This window comes from Megascapheus bottae, chromosome 14 (assembly GCF_031878675.1).
Source record: "Megascapheus bottae isolate mThoBot1 chromosome 14, mThoBot2.hap1, whole genome shotgun sequence".
Lineage (NCBI taxonomy): Eukaryota > Metazoa > Chordata > Mammalia > Rodentia > Geomyidae > Megascapheus > Megascapheus bottae.
The window spans coordinates 11,328,529-11,354,013 of NC_143522.1; the positions used below are offsets into that span (position 1 = coordinate 11,328,529).

A 25,485-nucleotide genomic window follows, 5' to 3' on the forward strand; every position below is an offset into this window, starting at 1 on the left:
TTTTAATACCTAATCCAAGTCTTCAGTTACCAGAGTCTGACTATAATGGTTCTGGTAAGGCTAACGAATTCCTGTCATGCCTTGGTAATGGTATAGCATTTTGAAATTACCTTAAAAATGGCCTTTCATGACACAATCCTTAAGGAAGTTTAAGTCAAATGTAACCTGGTTTCTCAGGTTCCAAAACTGTTTATATTGATTACCAAGCAACCAACTCTTCAGAATTCCATGAGTCTACCCACAGATACTCGGGGTTCAATTGAGGGCATCATCACCTATTTATCAAAATTCTTTCTTTATACACTGAGTTTTGGGAAATATTTACTGATTGGTGGCCTAATGGATCTTTTATAGCCATTCTTTGAAAAGGTAACCTTTAGTTCTAGACAGTTCAATTTAATATTTTCCTGTGCTGGCGAGAAAAAAAAAGAGAGAGAGAGAGAGAATAAATGAATAGGTAGCTCTGGCATTTTTCAGATTTCTGAGTAGATAGAATAAATGGTTAAAAAAAAAAAGCCAGGAGCCAGTGGCTCACATCTATAAATCCTAGCTACTCAGGAGGCTGAGTTCTGAGGATCAAGGTTCAAATCCAGCCCAGGCAGAAAAGTCAGTGAGACTCTTATCTCCAATTAACCACCAGAAAACGAAGTGGCACTGTGACCCAAAATGGTAGTTTATTAGCCTTGAGCTGAAGAGCTTATGAACAGCACCCAGGCTACGAGTTCAAGCCCACCAACTGATCCTACCCCTAAAGAACAACAACAACAAAAAGAATAAATTGTAAATAAATGTCTTAGGACCTTTTCCATTCTTCTTCTTCTTTTTTTTTTTTGCCAGTCCTGGGCTTGAGCTCAGGGCCTGAGCACTGTCCTTGGACTTTCTCAAGGCTAGAACTCTACCACTTGAGCCTCAGCACCACTTCTGGCTTTTTCTATATATGTGGTACCAAGGAATTGAACCTGGGTCTTCATGCATACTAGGCAAGCCCTTTACCACTAGGCCAACTCCCAGCCCTCCATTCTTCTTTTATCTTCTCCTTGCTATCTAATCTGTTCCCACAAAGACAGTTCCACCCCTAAGTCCTAGCTGATCAATTAGCCAATAACACTATTTTTACATGGGGACACTTTAAATCTTGTTTTTCAAAGAGCATAAATTTAGAGAAACACTGCTATGGCTGAGTGTAATGGTGCATGTTTGTGGTCCCATCTGCTCAGGAGCAGAGATAGAAGGATCACAATTTGATGCCTGTCTAGGCAAATCCTATCTAAAAACAAACTTAAAAAAAAAAATAAATAGTTGCTGAGAGTTTGGCCTAGTGGTAGATTGCTTGCCTAGCATGCACGAAGACCCGGGTTCGATTCCTCGGTACCACATACATAAAAAAAAAAAAAGCCGGTAGAAAGTGTACCAATGTATGTGAATCCATGCACCTCCTATTTGGCAAATATAATGTAACCCTTCTATTAATTACAATAAAAAATACATGAAAAAAAAGCCGGAAATGGTACTGAGGCTCAAGTGGTTGAGCTCTAACCTTGAGAAAAAGAACCCAAGGACAGTACTCAGGCCCTGAGTCCAAGCCCAGGACTGGCAAAAAACAACAAAAAAAATCTGGCAAATATCATGTAAACCCTTCTATTAATTACAATAAAAATATATAAAAAAAACAAAACAAAAAAATAAAATTAAAGGCTGGGAGTTTGATCTAGTGGTAGAGTGCTTGCCTAGCATACACAAAGACCTAGGTCCAATTCTTCGGTACCACATACATAAAAAAAAGTGGGAAGTGGTGCTGAGGCTCAAGTGGTAGAGCTCTGGTTTTGAGAAAGTCCAAGAACAGTGCTCAGGCCCTGAGCTCAAGCCCAGGACTGGCAAAAAAAAAAAAAAGAATAATAATTAATTAATGAATGAAATTAAAAACAGAAGAGAAGGACTGGGGGCATGCTCAAATGAGGTCCTAAGTTCATCCCCCAGTACCAAAAAGAAAAGAAAAAATAATCTTTCCAACAAGAAATATTTTAGGTCCAATGCTCTGTCTTATTGACCAAAGTCATGCTGCTCAGGTAGTTTTCAGGATAGGATGGTATTCTTGACTAACATAAGCACTGACTTTAGTGCCTGGCCCAAGCTATAATTAGACCCTTGGACTCCCTCAAAATGGTGAGAAGATATAGCCAAGATGGATGAAGAGATGATGTGAAAGATTGAAAGATTAAATAGGAAGTTCCTGTTGAAGGTAGGCATGGTGATGGATGCCTGGATGCCTGTTGTGAAGCTGGCAGTCTTGAAAGCTTGAGGCAGAAGGATGTCAAGAAACTGGAATAGTGCATGTCGTGTGCTGGGGGATGAGAGGATTGAGGTGTTTGTGACTTCAAAGTTTCTCTTTGAAATGACAAAACAACTTCTAGAGCTGGACTTGTTGGCTAATGCCTGTAATCCCAGCTACTTCAGAGGCTGAGATGAAACTGAGGTTTGAAGCGAGCCTGGGCAGAAAAGTTCCTGAGACTCTTGTCTCCATTTAGTCAACCAGCAAAAAGCTGAAAGTGGCTCAGGTGGTAGATGCCAGCCTTGAGTGAAAAAAACTGAGAGCATGAAGTCCTAAGTTCAAATATCAGGGAGAAAACAAAACAAAACAAAAACTTGAGATGAATGGTATCAGAAGGGGATCTGTGGCTAAGAGCACTAGCTTTGAGCACAAAAGCTCAGTGATAGTGCCAGGCTCTGAGTTCAAGCTCCATTACCAACCAAAAAAGAAAGGAAAGAGATGAATAGTGGTGATGGATATACAGAAATGTGACTGTATTTAATGTCCATTACACCTAAACATGATAATACATTAACAGCCCTGTTTTAAAGGATATACTACATTCTGATATAAAGAGTTCTGAGGGCTGGGAATGTGGCTTAGTGGTAGAGTGCTTGCCTACATGCATGAAGCCCTGGGTTTGATTCCTTAGGACCATATAAGGAGAAAAAGCTGGAAGTGGTGCATGGCTCAAGTGGGAGAGTGCTCACTTTGAGCAAAAGAAGCTCAGGTATGGTGCCCAGGTCCTGAGTTCAAGCCCCAGGACTAGCAAAAAAAAAAAAAAAAAAAAAAGGAAGGGACAAAAATAAGAATTGCCACTTCTAAGGCCTAGGTTAAGTTTATTTCTAATTCACTTTTTAACTTTTCTTTATTAAAACCATATGAACAAACCAGGCCTAGTGGTTCCATGTCTTTCATCCCAGCGCCTGGGTGGTGATGATCACCTTATCTGAGGAACAATGTATAAACAGAAGGGCTAAGTAATATACCAAACCTTTGCCCTGAGTTCAGTCCCTAGTACAGTCAATTGATTAATCAAATAATCCCAAACCATGACTGGAGAGGTAGCTCAGTGACTAGCTTGTGCAAGGGCCTAGGTTTAATCCTCAACAGGATAAAAAAAGAAAAAGATGATACTCTTCCTTGTAGCCAAAATGTCACACATTCATGAATATTTACAAGTTATTCTAGACATGGAATTGTGAGTTGAAGAGTATTAGGAGCTGCTGAAGCTGCCGACAGGGTCCTGCAGTGGCTGATGGTGGTCGGAGCCAGCTCTGAACATTGCTCACCTTCTCTCTTCCTCATTCAATGTTGGATGGTGTGCTTTGAACCAACAAAGTAGACACTGATTGCTCTAAAAAGAACATACCGATTTATGCAGGCACTAGTATTTAAGTACATTTTTCAAATCCTCTTGTTAACATAAGACATTTTGTGAAAAGCAATTAAGTCACTGATTTAGAGCATAGGTTAGAAAATCAGTCTACAATCTTAGTACCCCCATTTTCTTAACTTAATTTTATCATAAGGTTCATGTAAGGGTTAAGAGAGTGATTATTTTTTCTTTTTTTTTTTGATCAGAGGTGAGCATAATTTATACAGTTCCAGATATTTTCTAATAACAAAGCTCTGAAACTGTGGATATGAAGTTATCCTTATTAGCCTTCATGGGACCTAAAGCTTAAGTCAGATTAAAAAAAAAAATTCGACCTCTGTTTGGAACCAATAACTTAGGAAAAAGTGGGAAAAATTGAGATGATCAGGATGAGTAAGGGATAATGCTTGCCTAGAGGAACAACATAATGTGTGTATATATATATATACACACATATATATTAAAAAAACGAATACTTGCTATGTCATCTGGCTAATCTTGCACCTGTGTGGAACACAGCTGGGGTTACAACAGTTACCAATATATTTCTATGTGGGACCGATGTAGAATATAACTTGTTCACATTTAGAAAGAAAAGGCTTAAGAATTGGAAAGATCAGGCTGTTCTCCATCAGCCCAAAGGTAGGGAGTAGCCGCTGTGCTATTAAACTGACTCCTAGCTCTGGTCCAAACAAAAAAAAAAAAAATAGAAAGGAATGTGGATTGCTCCACAGAGTGAGGAAGCTGCATCCCAGCCCTGCATTCTTTTAGCCAAGAGGCAAATGAAGGTTTAGCTGGGGGCCAGGCTCCCGGCTCACACTCGGCCCCCCCGCTCCGGATCCGGGGGGCCCTGAGAGGCAGGGCGAGGAAGGGTGACTCCCACACGCCCTGACTTCTCCGTGATTACCGTCGCGTCCGCTGATTGGTGGAACTCTGTCCTTCCCAGCTTACTGGGCTGAACTCGATGACGCTGCCCGGGTGAGACTGCCAGCAGGGGCCGCCGCCTCTGGACCTGTCTCCACCAAGTGTCAGCTCCCAGTGCTAAAACCAAACGCAAAATGGTTGCCAACCTTCTAGCTTTCCTGAGAGCGAGCGGGTTTGGCCAGTGGGGCCGGAGGGGTTGGGAGAGGGTGTCAGGGCCTGCACAGCTCCGGATGGGGACTCAGAACACTCGGACCCCTATCCGGACAGCAGCCACGGTGGTGGTGGAGCCCGCGGGCCGCGTGTGCTGGGACGAGCCGGTGCGCATCGCCGTGCGCGGCCTGGCCCCCGAGCAGCCCGTGGCGCTGCGCGCGTCCCTGCGCGACGAGAAGGGCGCGCTCTTCCGGGCCCACGCGCGCTACCGCGCCGACGCCCGCGGCCAGCTGGACCTGCAGCGCGCGCCCGCGCTGGGCGGCAGCTTCTCGGGGCTCGAGCCCATGGGGCTCCTCTGGGCCCTGCAGCCCGACAAGCCGTTCTGGCGCTTGGTCAAGCGCGACGTGCAGACGCCCTTCGCGCTGGAGCTGGAGGTGCTGGACGGCCACGAGCCCGCGGGGCCCGACGGCGGGCGGGTGCTGGCGCGGGCGGTGCACGAGCGGCACTTCATGGCGGCCGGGGTGCGGCGGGTGCCGGTGCGCGAGGGCCGGGTGCGGGCCACCCTCTTCCTGCCGCCAGGTGAGTCCCCTGCCGGCCTCTTTGCTCACAAGTCACTGCCCTGGGTCCTGTGCTTTCACCAAAGCACAGAGGGAACTTGCAGCTGCACTCTCGGGTGCGAAGGAGACCAGGATGGGATGGAGGAATGCAACGACTGGCAGCTAGACCTGGAGGTCAGGACAGTTCAGCTTTCCTAAGGTCTTTGAGAAGTCTGCTTCTCAGTTTCTTTAACAACTTTGCTCCCATGCACACCCGTTAGGTGGAGGTTGATGTGAAGTAGCGGTTACAGGAGGAGGAAGGCCTTTTCCTATCAACTGGACATGGGCTGAGATTCTTAAATAAACACTCACCGCCAATGACTCCTTTGTAATCAAGGAAATAAGAAATACAACTACTGAGTCCATTCATTGCAAGACCTCAGGAGTGGCAGCCAGTTACAAGTCTGTCCTGCCAATTGTTGATAAGAACTGGAGGAAAAGTGATCCTCCAAAGAGTAGAAGTAGAAAGTTTTCCATTACATGCATGATACATTATTCTTCCTTGTCACAACCCGTGTGGACCTACAGATAAATCTAAATGTCCACCACGACAGAACTGATGAGTGGCTGGAGGCAGAGTTCTAGCAGTCAAACTGAGTCTGGAGGCAGAGTTCTAGCAGTCAAACTGAGTGGACCGCAGCTGGGAGAATCACCACAGAGGAGTGTCACCCAGTCATCCCCAGCAGCATCTCCACTGTTACTGCACTGAGATAAGGATCACAACATCAGCCAAATAAGAAGGGTGATATTGTCAAGAAAACCAAGAGAGGTGCACAGAACCTAGGATGGTACTAGGGGAGAAAGGAGCCCAGCTGCAGAGTGAGGCCTGTCAGGTACTTGCTGAGTTCCTGGGAATATTAAAAGACACACTTTCCTCAATGTGGAAAAATCCCATGCCTAGAATCATCCAGGAGGAATGTAGCCTTTGGAATCTGTGTGCACGCACTTTTCAGACAGCAAGTGAGAGTCTTGGCTATGTTTCTGGCATCAGGCATGTATAGTAGGCAAGTACTCTCCTCAGTGAGCTAGCTGTATCCATGGCCTGTGAAGTGAAGTGTTTATATCAAAAAGCAGTCCATGATCTTGGTAAAAATCTGAGGGACTTTGAGGGGATGTGGAATTAGTCTTAGCCACTCTAGTCTTTAAACTATTTTTTTTGAGGGGGTGTTGGTAGTAGGGCTTGAGCTGTGGGTCTGGGTGCTATCCCTGGGTGCTCTTCAGCTCCACGCTACCACTCTACCACTTGAGCCACAGTGCCACTAACAGGCTTCTGGTGGTTAATTGGAGATAAGAGTCTTACAAATTTTAGTGCCCAGGGTGGCTTTGAACTGCGATCCTCAGATCTCAGCCTCCTGAGTAACTAGGATTACATGTGTGAGCCACCGGCGCCTTCCTCTTTCAGTGTTTTTGACCAGGGAAACTCTGTTCATCCTCCTGTAGTCAACAAATGGCTTTTGATACCACTGCAAAGAGTTTCAGGAATTGTTTACTATTGTTTTGTCTTGTTTCTTCCCAAGAACCTGGGCCCTATCCGGGGATTGTGGACATGTTTGGAGTTGGAGGAGGCCTCCTGGAGTACCGAGCAAGTCTGTTGGCTGGGAAGGGTTTTGCTGTGATGGCGCTGGCTTATTACAACTACGACGACCTCCCCAAGGGCATGGATGCCATGCACATGGAGTACTTTGAAGAAGCTCTGAACTTCCTGCGCAGTCACCCTGAGGTTAGATCTTCTCTGGGTTTTCTGGGATAGGTAACAGGTTTCCTCTTCATTCATGCTCTGCCCCTGCCTGCCATTTCCTTCCTTACTTCTGTGTGTGTGTGTGTGTGTGTGTGTGTGCGTGTGCGTGTGCGTGTCTGTGTCTGTGTGTTTATTGGCTCCTACTGGTACTTGAACACTTAAAGCCTTATGGTCTTTATTATCTTTTCCTCTTGGCTGACCCACAAGTTGACCCATACCTTTACTTTTTTTTTTTTTTGGCCAGTCCTGGGCTAGAGCTCAGGGCCTGAGCACTGTCCTTGCACTTTCTCAAGGCCAGAGCTCTACCAGTTGAGCTTCAGCACCGCTTCTGGCTTTTTTTCTATGTGTGTGGTACCAAGGAATCGACCCTGGTGTTTGTGCATGCTAGGCAAGCACTTTACCACTAGGCCAAACTCCAGGCTCCCATACCTTTACTTTTGACTTTTGGCTTAACTGAACATAAGAAGGTCTTCTTTCAGTTTTGTTAATTGTGGGGCTTGAACTGAAGGCCTGAGTGCTGTTCCTGAGCTCTTTTGCTCAAGGCTAGCATTCTACCATTTTGAACCACTGTGGTGGTTAATTAGAGTTAAGAATCTCACAGACTTTACTACCTAGTCTGGCTTTCAACTGTGATCTTCCACTCTCACCCCTTTGAATAGCTAGGATTACAGGCATGAGCCACCAGCACCTGGCCAAACATGAGACCTCTGAGGAACCATCTGCCTGGACTGGCTCCAACGTGTGATTCTCAGATCTGAGCCTCCTAAGTAGCTATGTGATTTTTGTCAATTTCTGTGTCCAACACTTTACTACCTCCTTTCTGCTTTGAAGACCTAGGGCGATTCAAATGTCTTTATTGATACTTGAGCCCAAGAGTCATTTATTTACTACATGAACCACTAGGATGTAAGGACAGGAGTCATTCTTGTGGTAAACTCAAAAAATCAACCACACTACTGTTGATAGCATTGAGTGAGTTATTAAGAAAAAAAAAGAAACAAATCTAGGTAACTGTTCTCACAGGTTTGTTATGAACGGGAATAGGAAATCTCAGCAGTGGCCAGGTGCTGGTGGCTCATACCTATGATCCTAGCTACACAGAAGGCTGATATCTAAACGTCCCCATGGAGGCCAGCTGAGACAGAAAAAGCCATGAGACTTTTATCTCCAATTAACCACAAGAAAACCAACAATGGCACTGTAGCTCAAAGTAGTAGAGCTCTAGCACTGAGTGAAAAAGCTCAGGGACAGCATCAGGGCCTGAGTTCAAGCCCCACAAAACAACAACAAAACATCAGGACAGTTATTATTTTGTCTGAAGTCACAAATTGTCAGTAATAGAGCAGAAAGTACATGAAAGGAAAGAAGCAGTAGGGAAAGCTTAATAAAGGTAGAGAGAGCTGGAGGAAAATCAAGAGGCAATCCTAGAGAATGGAGTTATGGTTCCCCAAACACAACTCGATGGTGGCCTTTCAGACAGTCAGGAGGGACACCTAAGAACTTGACTTGGTGTGGAAATGGGTGGACTAGGCAGTGGAAAATTGAGACTCCCCCATGCATTCGCTTCAGTTTCCAGGATATAGTGGAAAGCTGAGGGGGGTGTGAGGGCTGAAGTAGCTGAGGAGACAGAAGATGTAGATGACTCCAGAGAAGGGGAAAGCAAAACACCAGTGACGTGTGACACTGTGAAGGCTCACTGGGTGGAAATCAGTGCTCAGCTCCTCATTCCCCAAGCCCAGCAGTGGCCTGGAGGATGTGAACAGGGAGGTTCCATGAGAGGTGGCCTTCTCCAGGCCAGTAGGAGAAAGCACAAGAGGTAATAAAGAGGTAATGAGAATGTTTGCAAGGTGCACTTACACTGAGGAAGCATGAAATCCAAGCAAGAAGAGGTGGGAAATGAGAACAGGAGAGATAATGGCAATGAAGCAGAGAAGAACACCTCAGGATGTCATTGAAATCACCAAGAATGTGATGGAGAAATTGTGGAGAGGAAGGCAAGGGGGAAGGACGTGTAACCTAGAGAACCGGGAGAGCCCAGAGGCAGGCCCACGACGTGTAACCTAGAGAACCGGGAGAGCCCAGAGGCAGGCCCACGTCCACCTGAGCCAGCCTGGGCATCGCTCCCTCCACTGTACAGTTTGAGACTCATTCCCCTTCTGTTTTGCATTTCTTTCTCAGGTAAAGGGTCCCGGCATTGGGCTCCTTGGGCATTCCAAAGGAGGTGAACTCGGCCTTGCTGTCACCTCTTTCCTGAAGGGTGTCACGGCTGCTGTCATCATCAATGGCTCTGTGGCTGCCGTGGGGGGAACCATATACTATAAGGATGAATCTGTGCCCTCTGTGAGTTTGCTCAGAGACAAAGTCAAGATCACCAAAGATGGCATCATGGATGTGGTAGAAGGCCTGCAAAGCCCTTTGGTAGAAGAGAAGAGCTTCATTCCTGTGGAAAGGGCTGACACCTCCTTCCTGTTCCTTGTAGGTCAGGATGACCACAACTGGAAGAGCGAGTTCTATGCGAATGAGGCCTCTAAGCGCCTGCAGGCCCATGGGAAGGAAAAGCCTCAGATCATCCTTTACCCTGAGGCAGGGCACTATATTGAGCCCCCTTACTTTCCCTTGTGCAGGGCTGGCATGCACCTCTTGGTTGGTGCCAATATCTTGTTTGGAGGGGAACCCAGGGCTCATGCTGTGGCCCAGGTGGATGCATGGAAGCAACTCCAGACTTTCTTCCACAAACACTTCAGTGGCAAGAATTAGGAAGCCCTCCAATAAACACCACTCATCCTCTGCAGCTTTAGGATAAAAGATAAAAATGTATTCTAAAAATATCCTGAAAATTAGTTCATTTCAAAGTTTTATTATGTCTTTTTTTTTTTTTTTTTTTTTTTTTTTTTGCCAATCCTGGGCTTGGGCTCAGAATCTGAGCACTGTCCTTGGGTTTTCTCAAAGCTATCACTCTACCACTTGAGCCATATCATCACTTCTGACTTTTTTCTATGTATATGGTACTGAAGAATTGAATCCAGTTCTTTGTGCATGCTAGGCAAGTACTCTACCACTAGGCCAAACTCCTGGCCCCTTATTATGTCTCTTTAAGTTTCTTTTTTTTTTTTTTTGTGCATCATGGGTCTTGAAATTGGCCTGGTCCATGTCCTTGAGCTCTTCAGCTCAATTCTACCACCTTACCCCTGGGCCTGGGTGTTGTCCCAGAGCTCTGCAGCTCAAGGCTACCACCCTAGCCTTGACCCAAGCCCCACTTCCCTTTTTTTTTTTTTTTGAGGTTAATTGGAGATAAGAGTCTCAGGTTCTTTTGTGCCTGGGCTGGCTTTGAACTTTGATGCTTAGATCTCATACTCCTGAGTAGCTAGAATTACGGAAATGGACACTGTGGGGCTGTTTTGTTTATTTTGCTATCCTGTGGCTTGAACTTAGCCTGGGTGCTGTTTTTGAGCTTTTTCTTGTTGTTGTTGTTTTTTATAAAGCTGTCAGTCTACCACTTGGGCCACAGATTCATTTCTGGCTCTTTAGTTTTGGGTTTTTTGTTTGCTTATTTGTTTGTTTTTAGTACTTTATTGTAAATTTAAATCTCATTGATTTTCCTTCCCAGACTTGCTCAAACTGCAATCCTCAGAACTTAGTCTATTAAAGAGGTAGGATGTCAACCAATAATGCCCAGCTATTAGAAGCCTTTTAAGGTGCTTTTTTCCTCTTTAAATAATGTAAGTGCCTACCACCTATGAGGCTGAGACAGAAGGATCATATGTTCAAAGCCAACTTGTAGTTTGTGTGAGACCTTGTCTCATACAATGACAAACAAACAGAAAGTGCCTTTCCAAAAAACTGTATCCAGAATCGATGTGTATTTACAGTCTGGAACATTACACACCAAGCTATTATGTCCTCTAATGTTTGCAATAGTTTTACCACTGTCTCCATCCTGCCTCCTAGTAGTTTTGGTGGATAATTTTGGTCTGTATCTTTTCAGATGTTATGCCTTAAGGTATGAGTGTAACAATAAAAGAGAACTTTTTTCTTTTGTGTCATTTAATGGCAATCTTGATTTCATAAAATTATCAAGTAGTGGGGGAAAGATCACCTTTTACCTGGACAATCCCTGTACCACAGCAGCATGGATGACCGCCAAATAATTTCCTTCTAGGAAGGAGCCAACCAGCAGGGGAAGAAAACAGTCCTTCCAGGACATCGCTTCTGTGCCAAGCATTAAGCCCACAACTCTGCTATGTGCAAGTAAAGGAATGAGTGCAAGCAAAGGCCTTCATAACATCTGAAGGCTCAAGTAATCCGCCAGGGTACGTGCCTAGTATCACAGCTATAAGAGAGGATTTCTTCTTATCTTTCACTCATCTCTACATTCATAAATGAAGGCTTTATAACAAACATAGTTTAACAACAGAAGAATCATGGACTTTCCTCTCCCTCTCCCTTTCCTTCTCCCGCTTTCTCTCCCTCTCTCTCGGTGTGTGTGTGTGTGTGTGTCCAGAGGCTTGAACTCTGTGCCTAAACACTGTCTTGAGCTTTTATGCTCAAGGCACAGCTTCACTTCCAGCTTGTTGGTGGTTAATTGGAAATAAGACTCATGAACTTCCTGTCTGTGGCTCTGAACTATAATCCTCAGATTTTAGGCTCCTGAATAGCTAGGACTATAGGCATGAATTACCAGTGTCCAGCTTACCTACTTGTTCTTTACCATTTGAGCATGTGACTTTCTTCTAAGGTCAAACAAATGTCATTTAGGTATTCAAAGATATTACCACTTCCTTGTCAAGTTCAAGAAGTAGAATGAATAGTAGATTTTGCTCTCTAAAGGTGAATGTGGTTAAATATGGCAAGAGACAAAGCAGAGATGGCAACAGGTTTCAAATTTTCTCCATTCCAAGTTCATTTTTTCCCCTCCCAAATGTTAGCCTGTATACTATCAGTGACCCAAGAACCACCGCCAGATGCAGAAGCAGAAACACTGACTTATTCTAGCAGCTGAAATTGTCTTCCTTCCCAGAGTCCTTTATAAGCCACAATTTATCCTCCCATGCCAGTATAGTGATAAACAGGTCAGTGACTTATCTCATTCTCTCAACTACCAAATTACCCTTTTAACCTCTCATTTGTTTTTGTATGTATGTATTTATTTTCCAGTCCTGGTGCTTGAACTCAGGGCCTGGGCACTGTCCTTGAACACTTTTTTGCTCAAGACTAGAGCTCTGACACTTGAGCCATAGTACGTGCCACTTTTGGCTTTTTCTGTATATGTGGTACTGAGGAATCGAATCCAGGCAGAGCTTCATGCATGGTAGGCAAGCATTCTACCACTAGGCCACATTCCCAGCCCTCTACCTCCCTTTTAGAATCTCACTTTCCACCTTTTTCCAGTTGGGAATTATTTATCTATATTTATCTAATCAATCTGATCCATTTTTTTCTATAAGCTCTAATACTATCACTTTCACAGTGCTCTTCTGAAATATTCCCTGAATTATACAAATTGACCTAGGCCAGAAGTACCACTCTTAAAGCAATCCAGTAAACTGTGCTAAGTTCAATTAGGTGAGAATGGGTTGGGGGGCATGATCTTTTTCAGATCCTATAATAGAAGATTCCAGATGTTGGGATCTGGGACCATGTTACTCTGGGAACAATGCTGCTTAGTTGAAATCTGTTACTGACTTGTAGTCCCATGAAAAGGCAAGAATGAGATTTCACAGCTTCAGTGTTAAGATCCCACAGCATTAGTCATCAAGGATGGACCTGATGGACCAATCAGACCTGACGAGGTCTGACTGTAGAGACAATACTGTAGAAACGTGGCTATTTTGAACCTGAATTCCAATGGTCAGAGAGGCCAAGCCATGACCATGTTTTCTTGGCTTTCTAAATGTCACACTTGCCTCATAGTTTGGCAGGTGATGATGTTATTTTGTTTTTCCTCTTCACGTGGTAACAGAAGAAAGAGTGTAGCTTGATAAGAGACCACCTTTCCCAGTCACCTACAATATAGCAGGTACCCACGTTTCATGCTACTGGTACATCACCACCATCTTTCCAGGAGGATAGATGTGACCAAACACTGCCATCTGAATTTTAGATTTCTGAGTGCAAATTGCAGACTAACCAGATGGAAAATTCAATGAGGAGTGTGCAAATGCAACTGAGGAGGGAAATGGGACTTAAATTCGGATGTGTTTGTTACTATAAGCTGTGAAACCTGTAATAGTCTAGGGAGTGTCTTATTTCAGCAAGCAGGGCATGGTAAATGCCAGTGGATTTGTTTCAACTGAACTGATAGTTTACAAAGTATCCTGGAATTCAGAAACTGGTGGATCCTGTGTATAAATCTTAGCTCCTTGAGAAGCTCCAAACAAGAAGTTATAGATCCAAGTTAGCCTAAGAGGAAAATAAAATATTTATGAGACCCCTTCTAAACCTATAGCTGGACACAGTACCTTGTGTGTGTTGTCAAAAGCTATGTGGGAGGCTGAGAACAAGAGGTTCCAGTTCCATGCCAACCCAGGCTGAAAAGTCAATGAAACACTGCCTCACGGGAAGGAAGCTGGACACAGCAATTCTTACCTGCAATCCCAGCAATTATAGGAAGTGTTAAAGTAGGCAGAATGAGATGTATAATCCCAGGTGGGAAGTGAGACCCTATGGTAAAAATAACAATCAGTGAAAAACAAGTTCGAGGTATGGTGCAAGGAAGAGCAAGCAAAAGGGAAGGCATTAACTTCAACTCCCCAGAAAAATATACTTTAGCTAGGTACAGTGGTACACACCCAGAGTCCCAAGCTGCTTGAGTCAGGATAGTTACTTGAGTCCAGGAGTTCAAGACCAGTCTTGGAAGCTTTAGTGAGACTTTGTCTCAAAGGTATTTTCCCTGGGTTAGGAATGGGGCTTAGGTGGTAGAATGGGGGTAGAATACCTGCTTAGTGACCATATGGTCCTGAGTTCAGATCTTAGCACTTTACTTCCACCCCCAAAAATTGTTTTACTATTAGGAGAATTAAAAAAAAAACACTGCACACTATTTGCAAAGCACATGTACAGTCTCACAGACTTTCCAGCCTGAGCTGGCTTCAAACTGTGATCCTCAAGAGGCTGTGATCCATAGCCTCCTAAATAGCTAAGAGTACAGGCACGAGCCACCAGCACCCAGCTCTCATGAGACTCTTATCTCCAATTAACCACCATAAAACTGGAAGTGGCTCTGTGTCACAAAGTGGTAGAGCACCCGCCTTGAGTAAAAGAGCTCAGGAAGACCAGGCGTGTGGCCTAGTGGTAAAGTGCTTGCCTAACATGCACAAAGCCCTAGGTTCCATTCCTCGGTACCATATAGAAAAAGCCTGAGTGCTGTGGCTCAAGTAATGAAACACTAGCATTGAAAAAGCCCAAGGACAGTGCCCAGGCCCTGAGTTCAAGGTCCAGGACTGATAAAAAAAAGAAAAAAAAAAAGCTCAGGAAGAGCACCCAAGCCCTGAGTTTGACAACAACAATGAAAAGAACTCGTACCCAAAATAGTAACAAATTCTTAAACAATAAGGAAGCAACCTAAGGAGCAAAACGTGGCAGTATAGATATATCACCCGTGAAGACTATAGATGACAAATAAATACATGAGAAAATGTTGACAGTCATGTGTCATCATGGATTTCCAAATTAAAACTAGACAATCATCAGACACCTATTGGAATAGCTGAAATCCCAAACACTGACATCACCAAATATTAGTGATTGCTTGCCAGCCTCGGCAGGAAAGTCTATAAGACTCTTATTTCCAATAAGCTACCAAAAGGAAAGATGGAGATAGAATTTCGCTCAAGTTGGCAGTGTGCTATCCTTGAACAAAAGAAGCTCAGGGATAGTGCTCAGGATTTGAGCTCAAACCCTAAGACCAGTACACAAAAACTGGCATTCCTTTTTTTCTCAATTTACATTCTACTTTTCCTAAGAGTTAGAACTACTCAGCACAGATGGTGTCAGTAGTGAACAGAGATGGTTGTGGTGTATTTGGTAAGTCAATGTGCCCTTTCTGTTTAGACAACAGTTGCATGGCCCAGCCATTTGATCTTGCTTTCTCGTGATTTCATGAAGTTGCAGAAGTCACCAGTGTGGCACCTGACAGAGTTCATCTCTTCAACTCTTACTATGAGTTGAAAGTAGAGTAAAGGTTATGGCAAGCATCCAACTAGGTGACTACATTCAGTGTTCCGGGAAGTAAGCCAACAGAAGACTCAGGAGAATAAGCTCTTTTTGTACCCAGCTAGCCAGCCAAGTAGGTGTTATGAAAACCCTACCTTCCATTTAACCTAATAACCCTGAGTGTAGAGAGTCCTTCTGGAAATATTAAAGAGAAACCTATCAACTGCTGCACTATCTGATTCCTCTGGAGACACTTATGACACTCAAAGCCAGAAGCTTTGAGGCAGAAAAAAAAGTAGTCATGGGTTTCAAGGGATGTTAGACACAATTTCACAGCTAATGCAAATTCCCTGAAGATTCTGCTCCTGTTTGATGATATGGAGAAGGAGGATCTGACATGGACAGGTTTTTATTAACTCTACAATTGGACACAGAGGACTAAGTATTTTCTCTAGTGGTTTCATTATTCTCAGATAGGACCTTAATATTCTTTTTCTGCAATGTCTATGTTGACCTGACTTTATACTCACACAAATCTTGCAGCAATGGTAGCGTTCCTTCTAGGTGTCAAGCTTCCCCCAATGTTAACAGCATTCATACCATAGGACACATATTATAACCAGGACACTGATTTCAGCAAGAGCAAGATGGGAGAAGAGAGGCACTTAGCACTGGTCTGATCATTCACAAGACTGAACAAAAGCAGCAGGTGAAGGTAAGTGACTGGGCAAAGCAGAGAGCCCAAGAAGGTGAAATGCAGGGACAACAGAGCAAGAGAAACAGTATTCTACAACCTGCCTCTAGGTACCATAGAACACAGCCTAAATAAATAAGAGCTCTAGGGGCTGGGAGTTTGGCCTAGTGGTAGAGCGCTTGCCTAGCATGCATGAAGACTTGGACCACATACAGAAAAAAAAAAAAAAAAAAAAAAGCTGTGGCTCAAATGGTAGAGCTCTAGCCTTGAGAAAACTCAAGGACAGTGCTCAGGCCCTAAGCTCAAGCCCAGGACTGGCAAAAAAAAAAAAAAGCTTTGGGACCCATCTCCCTGTGGATGAGCTCACCACAGGAACTGTCTTGAGAAGGGTCCTAGTGTCTGAGTTTGTACTGCTATGGAGGTCAGAGCCTACAGCATATTCTTGTATGTGGATCTATGAACTCTCTGTGCTGTCTATGCGGTGACTGCCTCAGGAGGTAGTCTTGCCTCTTAGCTTGGGAATGACAGAAGATAATCGGTCATAGTTTTATGCTGAGGAGAGTTCTGGCTGATATACTGAGTTGAATAGAGGACGTTGCCCTCTGGAACTGGCAGAGCAGGGGACCTGCCCACTGAAAAGCCGCATCACCTGTTCCTTGTGGCTTCTCAAGGGGCCAGTAATAAAATGCCAGGATCAAGGGCAGATTGTAAGGTTCTGCAACACTTCTCCCAGCCCAGACCTTGTTGATTCAATTGACCCCTGCCCTCAAAGGCATCCAGGGACTGACCACGGCTATAATCCTACTAAGGTCCAGTCTAAACAGTTCTGGGGAGAATATGTGCCTAGTGTGGCCTCATTTTACACAAACTCTTCTGGTGTAGAATCTGGCTGAGAGGAATTTCAGCTAGATGCAATGGGACTCACTTCTACCCCATTGCTGATATCTGGCAGGAACCCTAACTGAAAGAATAAGGTGAAAAACTCCAATCCTAACTCCCTGCCTCTAGGGTACACAGGCTAAGAAGACACTGAAATGAACTTTGATGAGCAAGCCATCATAGCTAAACACTCACCTAACTTAAGCTTTTGAGTACTTTGGCTAGGAAGATCTAATAGTATAGGAGGCAGAACTACAGAGGTGATACAAGTCAGTCTTTGAACTGCACATGGGTCATGGGTTGTTGACCTCCAGGAAAGTTTTGTTCCAGAGAATACTTGCCCCTGGTTATCCTTGATTGTACCCTTTAGATAATTTATATTGATTACCCCTGATTGTTCCCCATAGATAGCTTGCTTTGTTTCTGTAAAACATGCTTTGCTAGTCCCCATACCATATGACATGTGCCTTGTTGATGTTTGCCTTTATTAGCTTTATACTAACTGTATTCAGCGCTGCAACTTTTTTGGGGACAGGAATCTATTTGCAGTGCACTTTCTAATAAAGACTCCTGACTCAACCTCTCAAAATGTGGCTTCTCTGTATCTCTATAGTTCTCAGAAAGTTTCCATCATCTATTAAGATGCCAAGATGTCAGGGAGGACAAGATGACATTTCTTAGACCCAGTATCCATGTTTTACCTAAACTCAGATCTCCCCAGTGAAGGTGCTTTGAATGGTGGGGCCCAGGCCACATTCTCAGCTGCTTTTTCCTCATGTGTCACTGAGCCGTTTCTGTGGGTCTCATAGGAACCTGGGCACAGGGAAAGGGGAGGAAGAGCAGATATGCACCATTTTTGAATTCTGCCTGTAGCTTTTCATTTCCATGCTGGGCACTGCAGTGGCTTAGTTGAATTCTTTATGATCTTGAGTTTCCTAGATTAGGAAACTTTCCCAGACTGCTACACATTAAACAACAGGTATTTCAACTACCCAGAAGCAATTGCTCCCTTAAGTGGAATGGTGGAAAGGTCACTGAAGCCTAAAGATACTTTTTATTTCAGTTGGTATTTATAAAGCTTCTACTCATTGAACGTTACTTAACCTTGGATAGTGTCCAGATAGGCTGAGCTGTACAGTTGAGGTCTACCAGAGAAAGGCCATGGGAGAGATACTGCAGAATGAAAAGAGAATGAGATAATTTTACTTAATTATCTATTTATTTATATATTTAGTCAGCCATGGAGCTTGGATTCAGGACCTGGGTGGTGTCTCTGAGCTCCTTTGCTCAATGCCAGCACTCTACTACTTTGAGCCACCTCTTGTATTCTCCTGGTTAATTGGAAATAAGAGTATCACAGACATTTCTGCTTGGGCTGGCTTTGAACTGCCATCTTCAGATCTCAGCCTTCTGAGTTGCTAAGACTATAGGGAGAAGCCACCAGCACTTGGCAAAATGATTGTATTTAGTGTTCTCCCCCTAGGAAGTTAAGAGCTCCTACAGGCTTAGCATTGCTGCCCTCAGTTCTGCAACAAACTTCACAGGGTCTTTTATTTCTCATATTTCTATGCCTTTGCAAATGCTTCCTTTGTGAAATGCCCCTCCAGTTGTCTGGTTTTCATGAGTCTCTTGCTATCCCTTAGGACTCATTAAAAACAAAACAACAACAAAAAAACACTGAACCTGACACTGGGAGCAATTAGATTTGTGAGTTAAAGAATTCTTTTCTTTGCAGGAGCAGGAGCCTGGGCCCTGGGTTTTTACGGAGTCTGCCTTCAGTAACTGTAACAAGCTGTCCAGATAAAGAGAATGTATCCAGAGACTTACATATTTCGCTAAAAGATCATCCAGCAAAGCCACACTTGTAGCTAGGGGGGTTGACTGGCTAGCTCTGCAAGCAGAGCTAGGTACCATGAACTTCGGAAAAGGCTTAAGTGATAAACGGGGATCCCAACCATCTTTCTTAGTGATCACATGAATTTCAATCACTCGGGATGCCTCCGAAAATCCAATGGCTGGGGCTTTCAGCCTTTGTTGTAGCCTTTCAGCCTTTGTTGTTGCATCTGTCTTTGTGCTTGATTTTCAGTACGCAAAAAAAAACGTGCATTCTGGGACGAACATTTGCCGGGGGAACAAGTTCTCAACTTTTCAATCAGAAAACTTTTGCTCAACAAACAGGGCTCTCAAAGCAGCTGGGAGAGCGCCCGATCCTCAGCCAATGGGAGGAGAGCCAGTGCTGCAGGCTGAGAGACAGGGGCGGGGACAGGCCACGCTTGTCTCTGCACAGCCTGTCCTTTCTGCACCAGTCGAGATGGCGGCGGCGCCCACGGTGGTGGTGGAGCCCGCGGGCCGCGTGTGCTGGGACGAGCCGGTGCGCATCGCCGTGCGCGGCCTGGCCCCCGAGCAGCCCGTGGCGCTGCGCGCGTCCCTGCGCGACGAGAAGGGCGCGCTCTTCCGGGCCCACGCGCGCTACCGCGCCGACGCCCGAGGCCAGCTGGACCTGCAGCGCGCGCCCGCGCTGGGCGGCAGCTTCTCGGGGCTCGAGCCCATGGGGCTCCTCTGGGCCCTGCAGCCCGACAAGCCGTTCTGGCGCTTGGTCAAGCGCGACGTGCAGACGCCCTTCGCGCTGGAGCTGGAGGTGCTGGACGGCCACGAGCCCGCGGGGCCCGACGGCGGGCGGGTGCTGGCGCGGGCGGTGCACGAGCGGCACTTCATGGCGGCCGGGGTGCGGCGGGTGCCGGTGCGCGAGGGCCGGGTGCGGGCCACCCTCTTCCTGCCGCCAGGTGAGTCCCCTGCCGGCCTCTTTGCTCACAAGTCACTGCCCTGGGTCCTGTGCTTTCACCAAAGCACAGAGGGAACTTGCAGCTGCACTCTCGGGTGCGAAGGAGACCAGGATGGGATGGAGGAATGCAACGACTGGCAGCTAGACCTGGAGGATGGGACAGTTCAGCTTTCCTAAGGTCTTTGAGAAGTCTGCTTCTCAGTTTAACAACTTTGCTCCCATGCACACCCGTTAGGTGTAGGTTGATGTGAAGTAGCGGTTACAGGAGGAGGAAGGCCTTTTCCTATCAACTGGACATGGGCTGAGATTCTTAAATAAACACTCACCGCCAATGACTCCTTTGAAATCAAGGAAATGAGAAATACAACTACTGAGTCCATTCATTACAAGGCCTCAAGAGTGGCAGCCAGTTACAAGTCTTCCCTGTCACTTGTTGATAAAAGCCTAGAGAAATGATCTTCTACGCAGCTACGAATGGAAGTGTTCAGCTCTTGCGGGAAAGTTTTCAATTAGATGGACAATATCATTCTATCTGATCATGATGCATGCGGACCAGGTGGCAATAGAACTGATCAGTGAGCGGACGCAGAGTTCCAGCAGTCACACTGAATCACTGCAGAGCAGTCTCACCCAGTCACCTCCCCAGACAGCACCTCCACTGTTACTTCACTGAAATAACGATCACATCAGCCAGATGAGAAGAGTGATATTGTCAAGAAAACCAAGAGGGGGCTGGGAGTTTGGCTTAGTGGTATAGTGCTTGCCTAGCATGCAGGAAGACCCAGGTTGGATTCCTTGGTACCACATACATAGAAAAAGGCAGAAGTGGTGCGGTGGCTCAGAGTAGAATTCTAGCCTTGAGGAAAGCCCAAGGGCAGTGCTCAGGCCCTGAGCTGAAGCCCAGTATTGGCAAAAAGAAAACCAAGAGAAGCACCCAGAACCTAGGATGGTACTAGGGGAGAAAGGAGCCCAGCTGCAGAGTGAGGCCTGTCAGGTACTTGCTGAGTTCCTGGGAATATTAAAAGACACACTTTCCTCAATGTGGAAAAATCCCATGCCTAGAATCATCCAGGAGGAATGTAGCCTTTGGAATCTGTGTGCACGCACTTTTCAGACAGCAAGTGAGAGTCTTGGCTATGTTTCTGGCATCAGGCATGTATAGTAGGCAAGTACTCTCCTCAGTGAGCTAGCTGTATCCATGGCCTGTGAAGTGTTTATATCAAAAAGCAATCCATCATCTCTGTAACAATCTGCAGGGCTTTGAAGTTCTGACTGTACAGGGGATGTGGATTTAGCCTTAGCCACTCCAGTCTTTTGATGTTTTGTTTTCAGGGTGGGGACTTTGTAGTAGGGCTTGAGCTGTGGGTCTGGGTGCTATCCCTGGGTGCTCTTCAGCTCCACGCTACCACTCTACCACTTGAGCCACAGTGCCACTACCAGACTTCTGGTGGTTAATTGGAGATAAGAGTCTTACAAACTTTAGTGCCCAGGGTGGCTTTGAACTGCGATCCTCAGATCTCAGCCTCCTGAGTAGCTATGTGTGAGCCACCGGCGCCTTCCTCTTTCAGTGTTTTTGATCAGGGAAACTCTGTTTATCCTCCTGAAGTCAACAAATGGCTTTTGATACCACTGCAAAGAGTTTCAGGAATTGTTTACTATTGTTTTGTCTTGTTTCTTCCCAAGAACCTGGGCCCTATCCGGGGATTGTGGACATGTTTGGAGTTGGAGGAGGCCTCTTGGAGTACCGAGCAAGTCTGCTGGCTGGGAAGGGTTTTGCTGTGATGGCGCTGGCTTATTACAACTACGACGACCTCCCCAAGGGCATGGATGCCATGCACATGGAGTACTTTGAAGAAGCTCTGAACTTCCTGCGCAGTCACCCTGAGGTTAGATCTTCTCTGGGTTTTCTGGGATAGGTAACAGGTTTCCTCTTCATTCATGCTCTGCCCCTGCCTGCCGTTTCCTTCCTTACTTCTTAGTGTGTGTGTGTGTGTGTGTGTGTGTGTGTGTGTGTGTGTGTGTGTCTGTGTCTGTGTCTGTGTCTGTGTCTGTGTGTTGGCTCCTACTGTGGCTTGAACAATTAAGGCCTTATGGTCTCTATTATCTTTTCTTCTTGACTGGCCTTCTACAACTTGAGCCATATCTTTACTTTTGACTTAATTGAAGATAAGAGGGGTTTGTTTGTGTTTTTGTGAATGGTGTAGCTTGAACTCAAGGCCTGGGTACTGTCCAGAACTATTTTGCCCAAGGCATCTCTGCAACTTTGAGCCTTAGCACTACTTCTGGTTTTCTGGTAGTTAATTACAGGTAAGAGTCTCATAGACTTTCTTAACCAGGCAGGCTTTGAACTACAATCCTCAGACCTTAGCCTCCTATATAGCTAGGATTACAGGCATAAGCTACCAGCACCCAGCCAAACATGAGAGTTATGAGGAACCATCTGCCGGGCCTGGCTCCAAGTGCAGTTCTCAGATCTCAGCCTTCTAAGTAGCTAGATGTATAGGCGTGAGGCACAAGAACCTAATTGATTTTTGTCAATTTCCATTTCCATTACTTTAACACCTCTTTTTTTCATTTGAAAACCTAGAGATTAAAATGTCTTTAATTACCAGAACTGTGATATATGAGTTTTAGAGTCACGTATGTATGTATGTATGTATGTATGTATGTATGTATGTATGTATGTATATACAGTCATGGAACACTGGAAAACAAGGATAGGCATCATTGTTGTGTCAAACTCTAAAAACCAGCATTGAATGGGATATAGAGGTAAAGAAACAAATCTAGATAACCTTTCCCATAGATTTTGTTATGAACAGGAATAGATTATCAGGGTCACAGTTATTGTGACTGAGATCACAAATTGTCACTAATAGAGCAGAAAGTACATGAAAGGAAAGAAGCAGTAGGGAAAGCTTAATAAAGGTAGAGAGGAGCTGGAGGAAAATCAAGAGGCAATCCTAGAGAATGGAGTTATGGTTCCCCAAACACAAGTCGATGGTGGCCTTTCAGACAGTCAGGAGGGACACCCAAGAACTTGACTTGGTGTGGAAATGGGTGGACTAGGCAGTGGAAAATTGAGACTCCCCCATGCATTCGCTTCAGTTTCCAGGATATAGTGGAAAGCTGAGGGGGGTGTGAGGGCTGAAGTAGCTGAGGAGACAGAAGATGTAGATGACTCCAGAGAAGGGGAAAGCAAAACACCAGTGACGTGTGACACTGTGAAGGCTCACTGGGTGGAAATCAGTGCTCAGCTCCTCATTCCCCAAGCCCAGCAGTGGCCTGGAGGATGTGAACAGGGAGGTTCCATGAGAGGTGGCCTTCTCCAGGCCAGTAGGAGAAAGCACAAGAGGTAATAAAGAGGTAATGAGAATGTTTGCAAGGTGCACTTACACTGAGGAAGCATGAAATCCAAGCAAGAAGAGGTGGGAAATGAGAACAGGAGAGATAATGGCAATGAAGCAGAGAAGAACACCTCAGGATGTCATTGAAGTCACCAAGAATGTGATGGAGAAATTGTGGAGAGGAAGGCAAGGGGGAAGGACGTGTAACCTAGAGAACCGGGAGAGCCCAGAGGCAGGCCCACGTCCACCTGAGCCAGCCTGGGCATCGCTCCCTCCACTGTACAGTTTGAGACTCATTCCCCTTCTGTTTTGCATTTCTTTCTCAGGTAAAGGGTCCCGGAATTGGGCTCCTTGGGCATTCCAAAGGAGGTGAACTCGGCCTTGCTGTCACCTCTTTCCTGAAGGGTGTCACGGCTGCTGTCATCATCAATGGCTCTGTGGCTGCCGTGGGGGGAACCATATACTATAAGGATGAATCTGTGCCCTCTGTGAGTTTGCTCAGAGACAAAGTCAAGATCACCAAAGATGGCATCATGGATGTGGTAGAAGGCCTGCAAAGCCCTTTGGTAGAAGAGAAGAGCTTCATTCCTGTGGAAAGGGCTGACACCTCCTTCCTGTTCCTTGTAGGTCAGGATGACCACAACTGGAAGAGCGAGTTCTATGCAAATGAGGCCTCTAAGCGCCTGCAGGCCCATGGGAAGGAGAAGCCTCAGATCATCCTTTACCCTGAGGCAGGGCACTATATTGAGCCCCCTTACTTCCCCTTGTGCAGGGCTGGCATGCACCTCTTGGTTGGTGCTAATATCTTGTTTGGAGGGGAACCCAGGGCTCATGCTGTGGCCCAGGTGGATGCATGGAAACAACTCCAGACTTTCTTCCACAAACACCTGGGTGGCCAGAATTAAGAGGATTCTCCAGAAACAGTAGCTCTTTTGTTGTTGGTCTAGATTGTAAGATTCAACAATGTAGGAGTTTCAGTGTAGATTAGCTCATCCTTATCTATTAGAGGATTATTCCTTTTTTGCCCCCAAAATGGGGGTGGGTTACTATTTGAAACACTTTATAAAATCATTTTCATTAATAATTTGGGAACCAAAGCGTAAGTACTTTTTTGGAGAGGGTACAATAGTGGGAGAAAAAAATGAAGGAATGGGTAACAATGTTCCATAAGAAATATCCTCATTACCTTACTATATAACTAGAATCCCTGTGTCCATCACCTTTACAGCAAAAGAAAGTGAAATAAAAAAGCAAGTACTTTTTGAAAATGACATTTATAAATGTCCTTGATAAAGATAATGTATCTCTTGGAGGTCGGGGGAGGGTCATGGGAAGCAATATCAGTGTTCAAGAAGTAATATACCCATTATCTATGAATGTTAACTGTAACCCGTCTATACATCACCCCAATAATAAAATACAATTAAAAAAAAAAGAAGATGATGTGATGCTTGGGTTTCCACTATCCATAGACATGAGCATGCTCAGAAAAGTAGTAATGGCTTTCTTGGTGTTCCCTGGTGATTATGCTTTCTCAGTTCCTTGGGAAGCACATAGCAAGATATTAGATTATGCTCTCTCCAAGTCATTTCTTCCACTGTTTATCATGTTGGAGTACTAAGCACCTCACAGTTTTTAGATCAGGGATAGAAACTGAAAACACAATTAATTGTGAAAGCACAATTCAAAGCCAGGTGTGGTGGCTCATACTTGGAATCCTAGCTATTCCGAAGACTGAGATGTGAGGATGGAAGTTCAAAGCCAGCTCGCGCACTAAAGTCTGTGAGACTCTTATCTCCAATTAAGCACCAGAAAGACAGAAGTGGGGCTGTGGCTCAAGGGATAGGGCAGTATCCTTGAGCTCTTCAGAGCTCAGGGACAACTCGCAGGCCCAGCTTTATGGTGGTAGGCTTGAGCTGAAGAGCTCAGGACAGCGCCCAGGCCCAGAGTTCAAGCCCCACAAAAACCAAAACCAAAACCATAAAACCATACAATTACAAAGATGTAGATGAACATGTTCTCTAAAACACTGTCCTTGAAAGCAAAGAGGGGCCTGGGAGTTTGGCCTAGTGGTAGAATGCTTGCCTAGCATGTACTAAGACCCTGGTTTGATTCCTTGGTATCACACACATAGAACAAAGCCGGAAGTAGTGCTGTGACTCTAGTGGTAGAGCTCTAGCCTTGAGAAAACTCAAGAACAGTGATTGGCCCTGAGCTCCAGCCCTGGACTGGCAAAAAAAGAAAAAGAAAAAGAACAAAAGCAAGCAAAGAGGGAAATTTCATTTTTTGTGATTGAGTCACAAAGCAAAGCTTAAATACAGTTTGAGGTGATGAGGGGCAGTTGGGAAAGCAGTCAGCTGCCTAACCGGATCAGTGTACTTCAATGGGTGAAGTGGCGCCTGTGTAAGCGTTAGCTTTGTGGATGGGCTTGGGGTCTGGGGTTTTACTCATTACGATGGAGTTACTAAGTGACATTAAACAGAGGCCCTCAGTTTTGAGGTTTATGAGGATGGGAAGGCCTAGGCCAATGTGTTTGGC

General features: G+C 45.2%; 3 protein-coding genes across 5 annotated transcripts in view; 2 read left to right on the forward strand and 1 right to left on the reverse strand.

The window, feature by feature from the left end:
• The window catches only part of Heatr4 (HEAT repeat containing 4), a 74,573-nt gene that overhangs the window by 33,844 nt on the left and 15,244 nt on the right, over positions 1-25,485 (reverse strand). The window contains exon 1 of one of the 3 annotated variants that reach the window (XM_090344437.1): positions 4,594-4,687. The exons of 1 other annotated variant lie outside the window; for it this stretch is intronic. The gene's annotated coding sequence lies outside the window, so the exon portion shown is untranslated. Of the gene's footprint in view, positions 1-110; positions 182-4,593; positions 4,688-25,485 lie in introns of those variants that run through there. One more of the 3 variants, XM_090344436.1, reaches the window with a different exon arrangement.
• LOC150054663 (acyl-coenzyme A thioesterase 1-like) lies at positions 4,669-11,137 on the forward strand. The gene is made up of 3 exons (XM_090344440.1): positions 4,669-5,339; positions 6,874-7,076; positions 9,273-11,137. Exons 1-3 carry the CDS (start codon positions 4,745-4,747, stop codon positions 9,849-9,851), a joined length of 1,377 nt encoding a protein of 458 aa, XP_090200566.1. The 5' UTR covers positions 4,669-4,744; the 3' UTR covers positions 9,852-11,137.
• LOC150054664 (acyl-coenzyme A thioesterase 2, mitochondrial-like) lies at positions 19,130-24,385 on the forward strand. The gene is made up of 3 exons (XM_090344432.1): positions 19,130-19,601; positions 21,284-21,486; positions 23,274-24,385. The coding sequence occupies exons 1-3, from the start codon at positions 19,130-19,132 to the stop codon at positions 23,850-23,852; spliced, it is 1,254 nt and encodes a 417-aa protein (XP_090200558.1). The 3' UTR covers positions 23,853-24,385.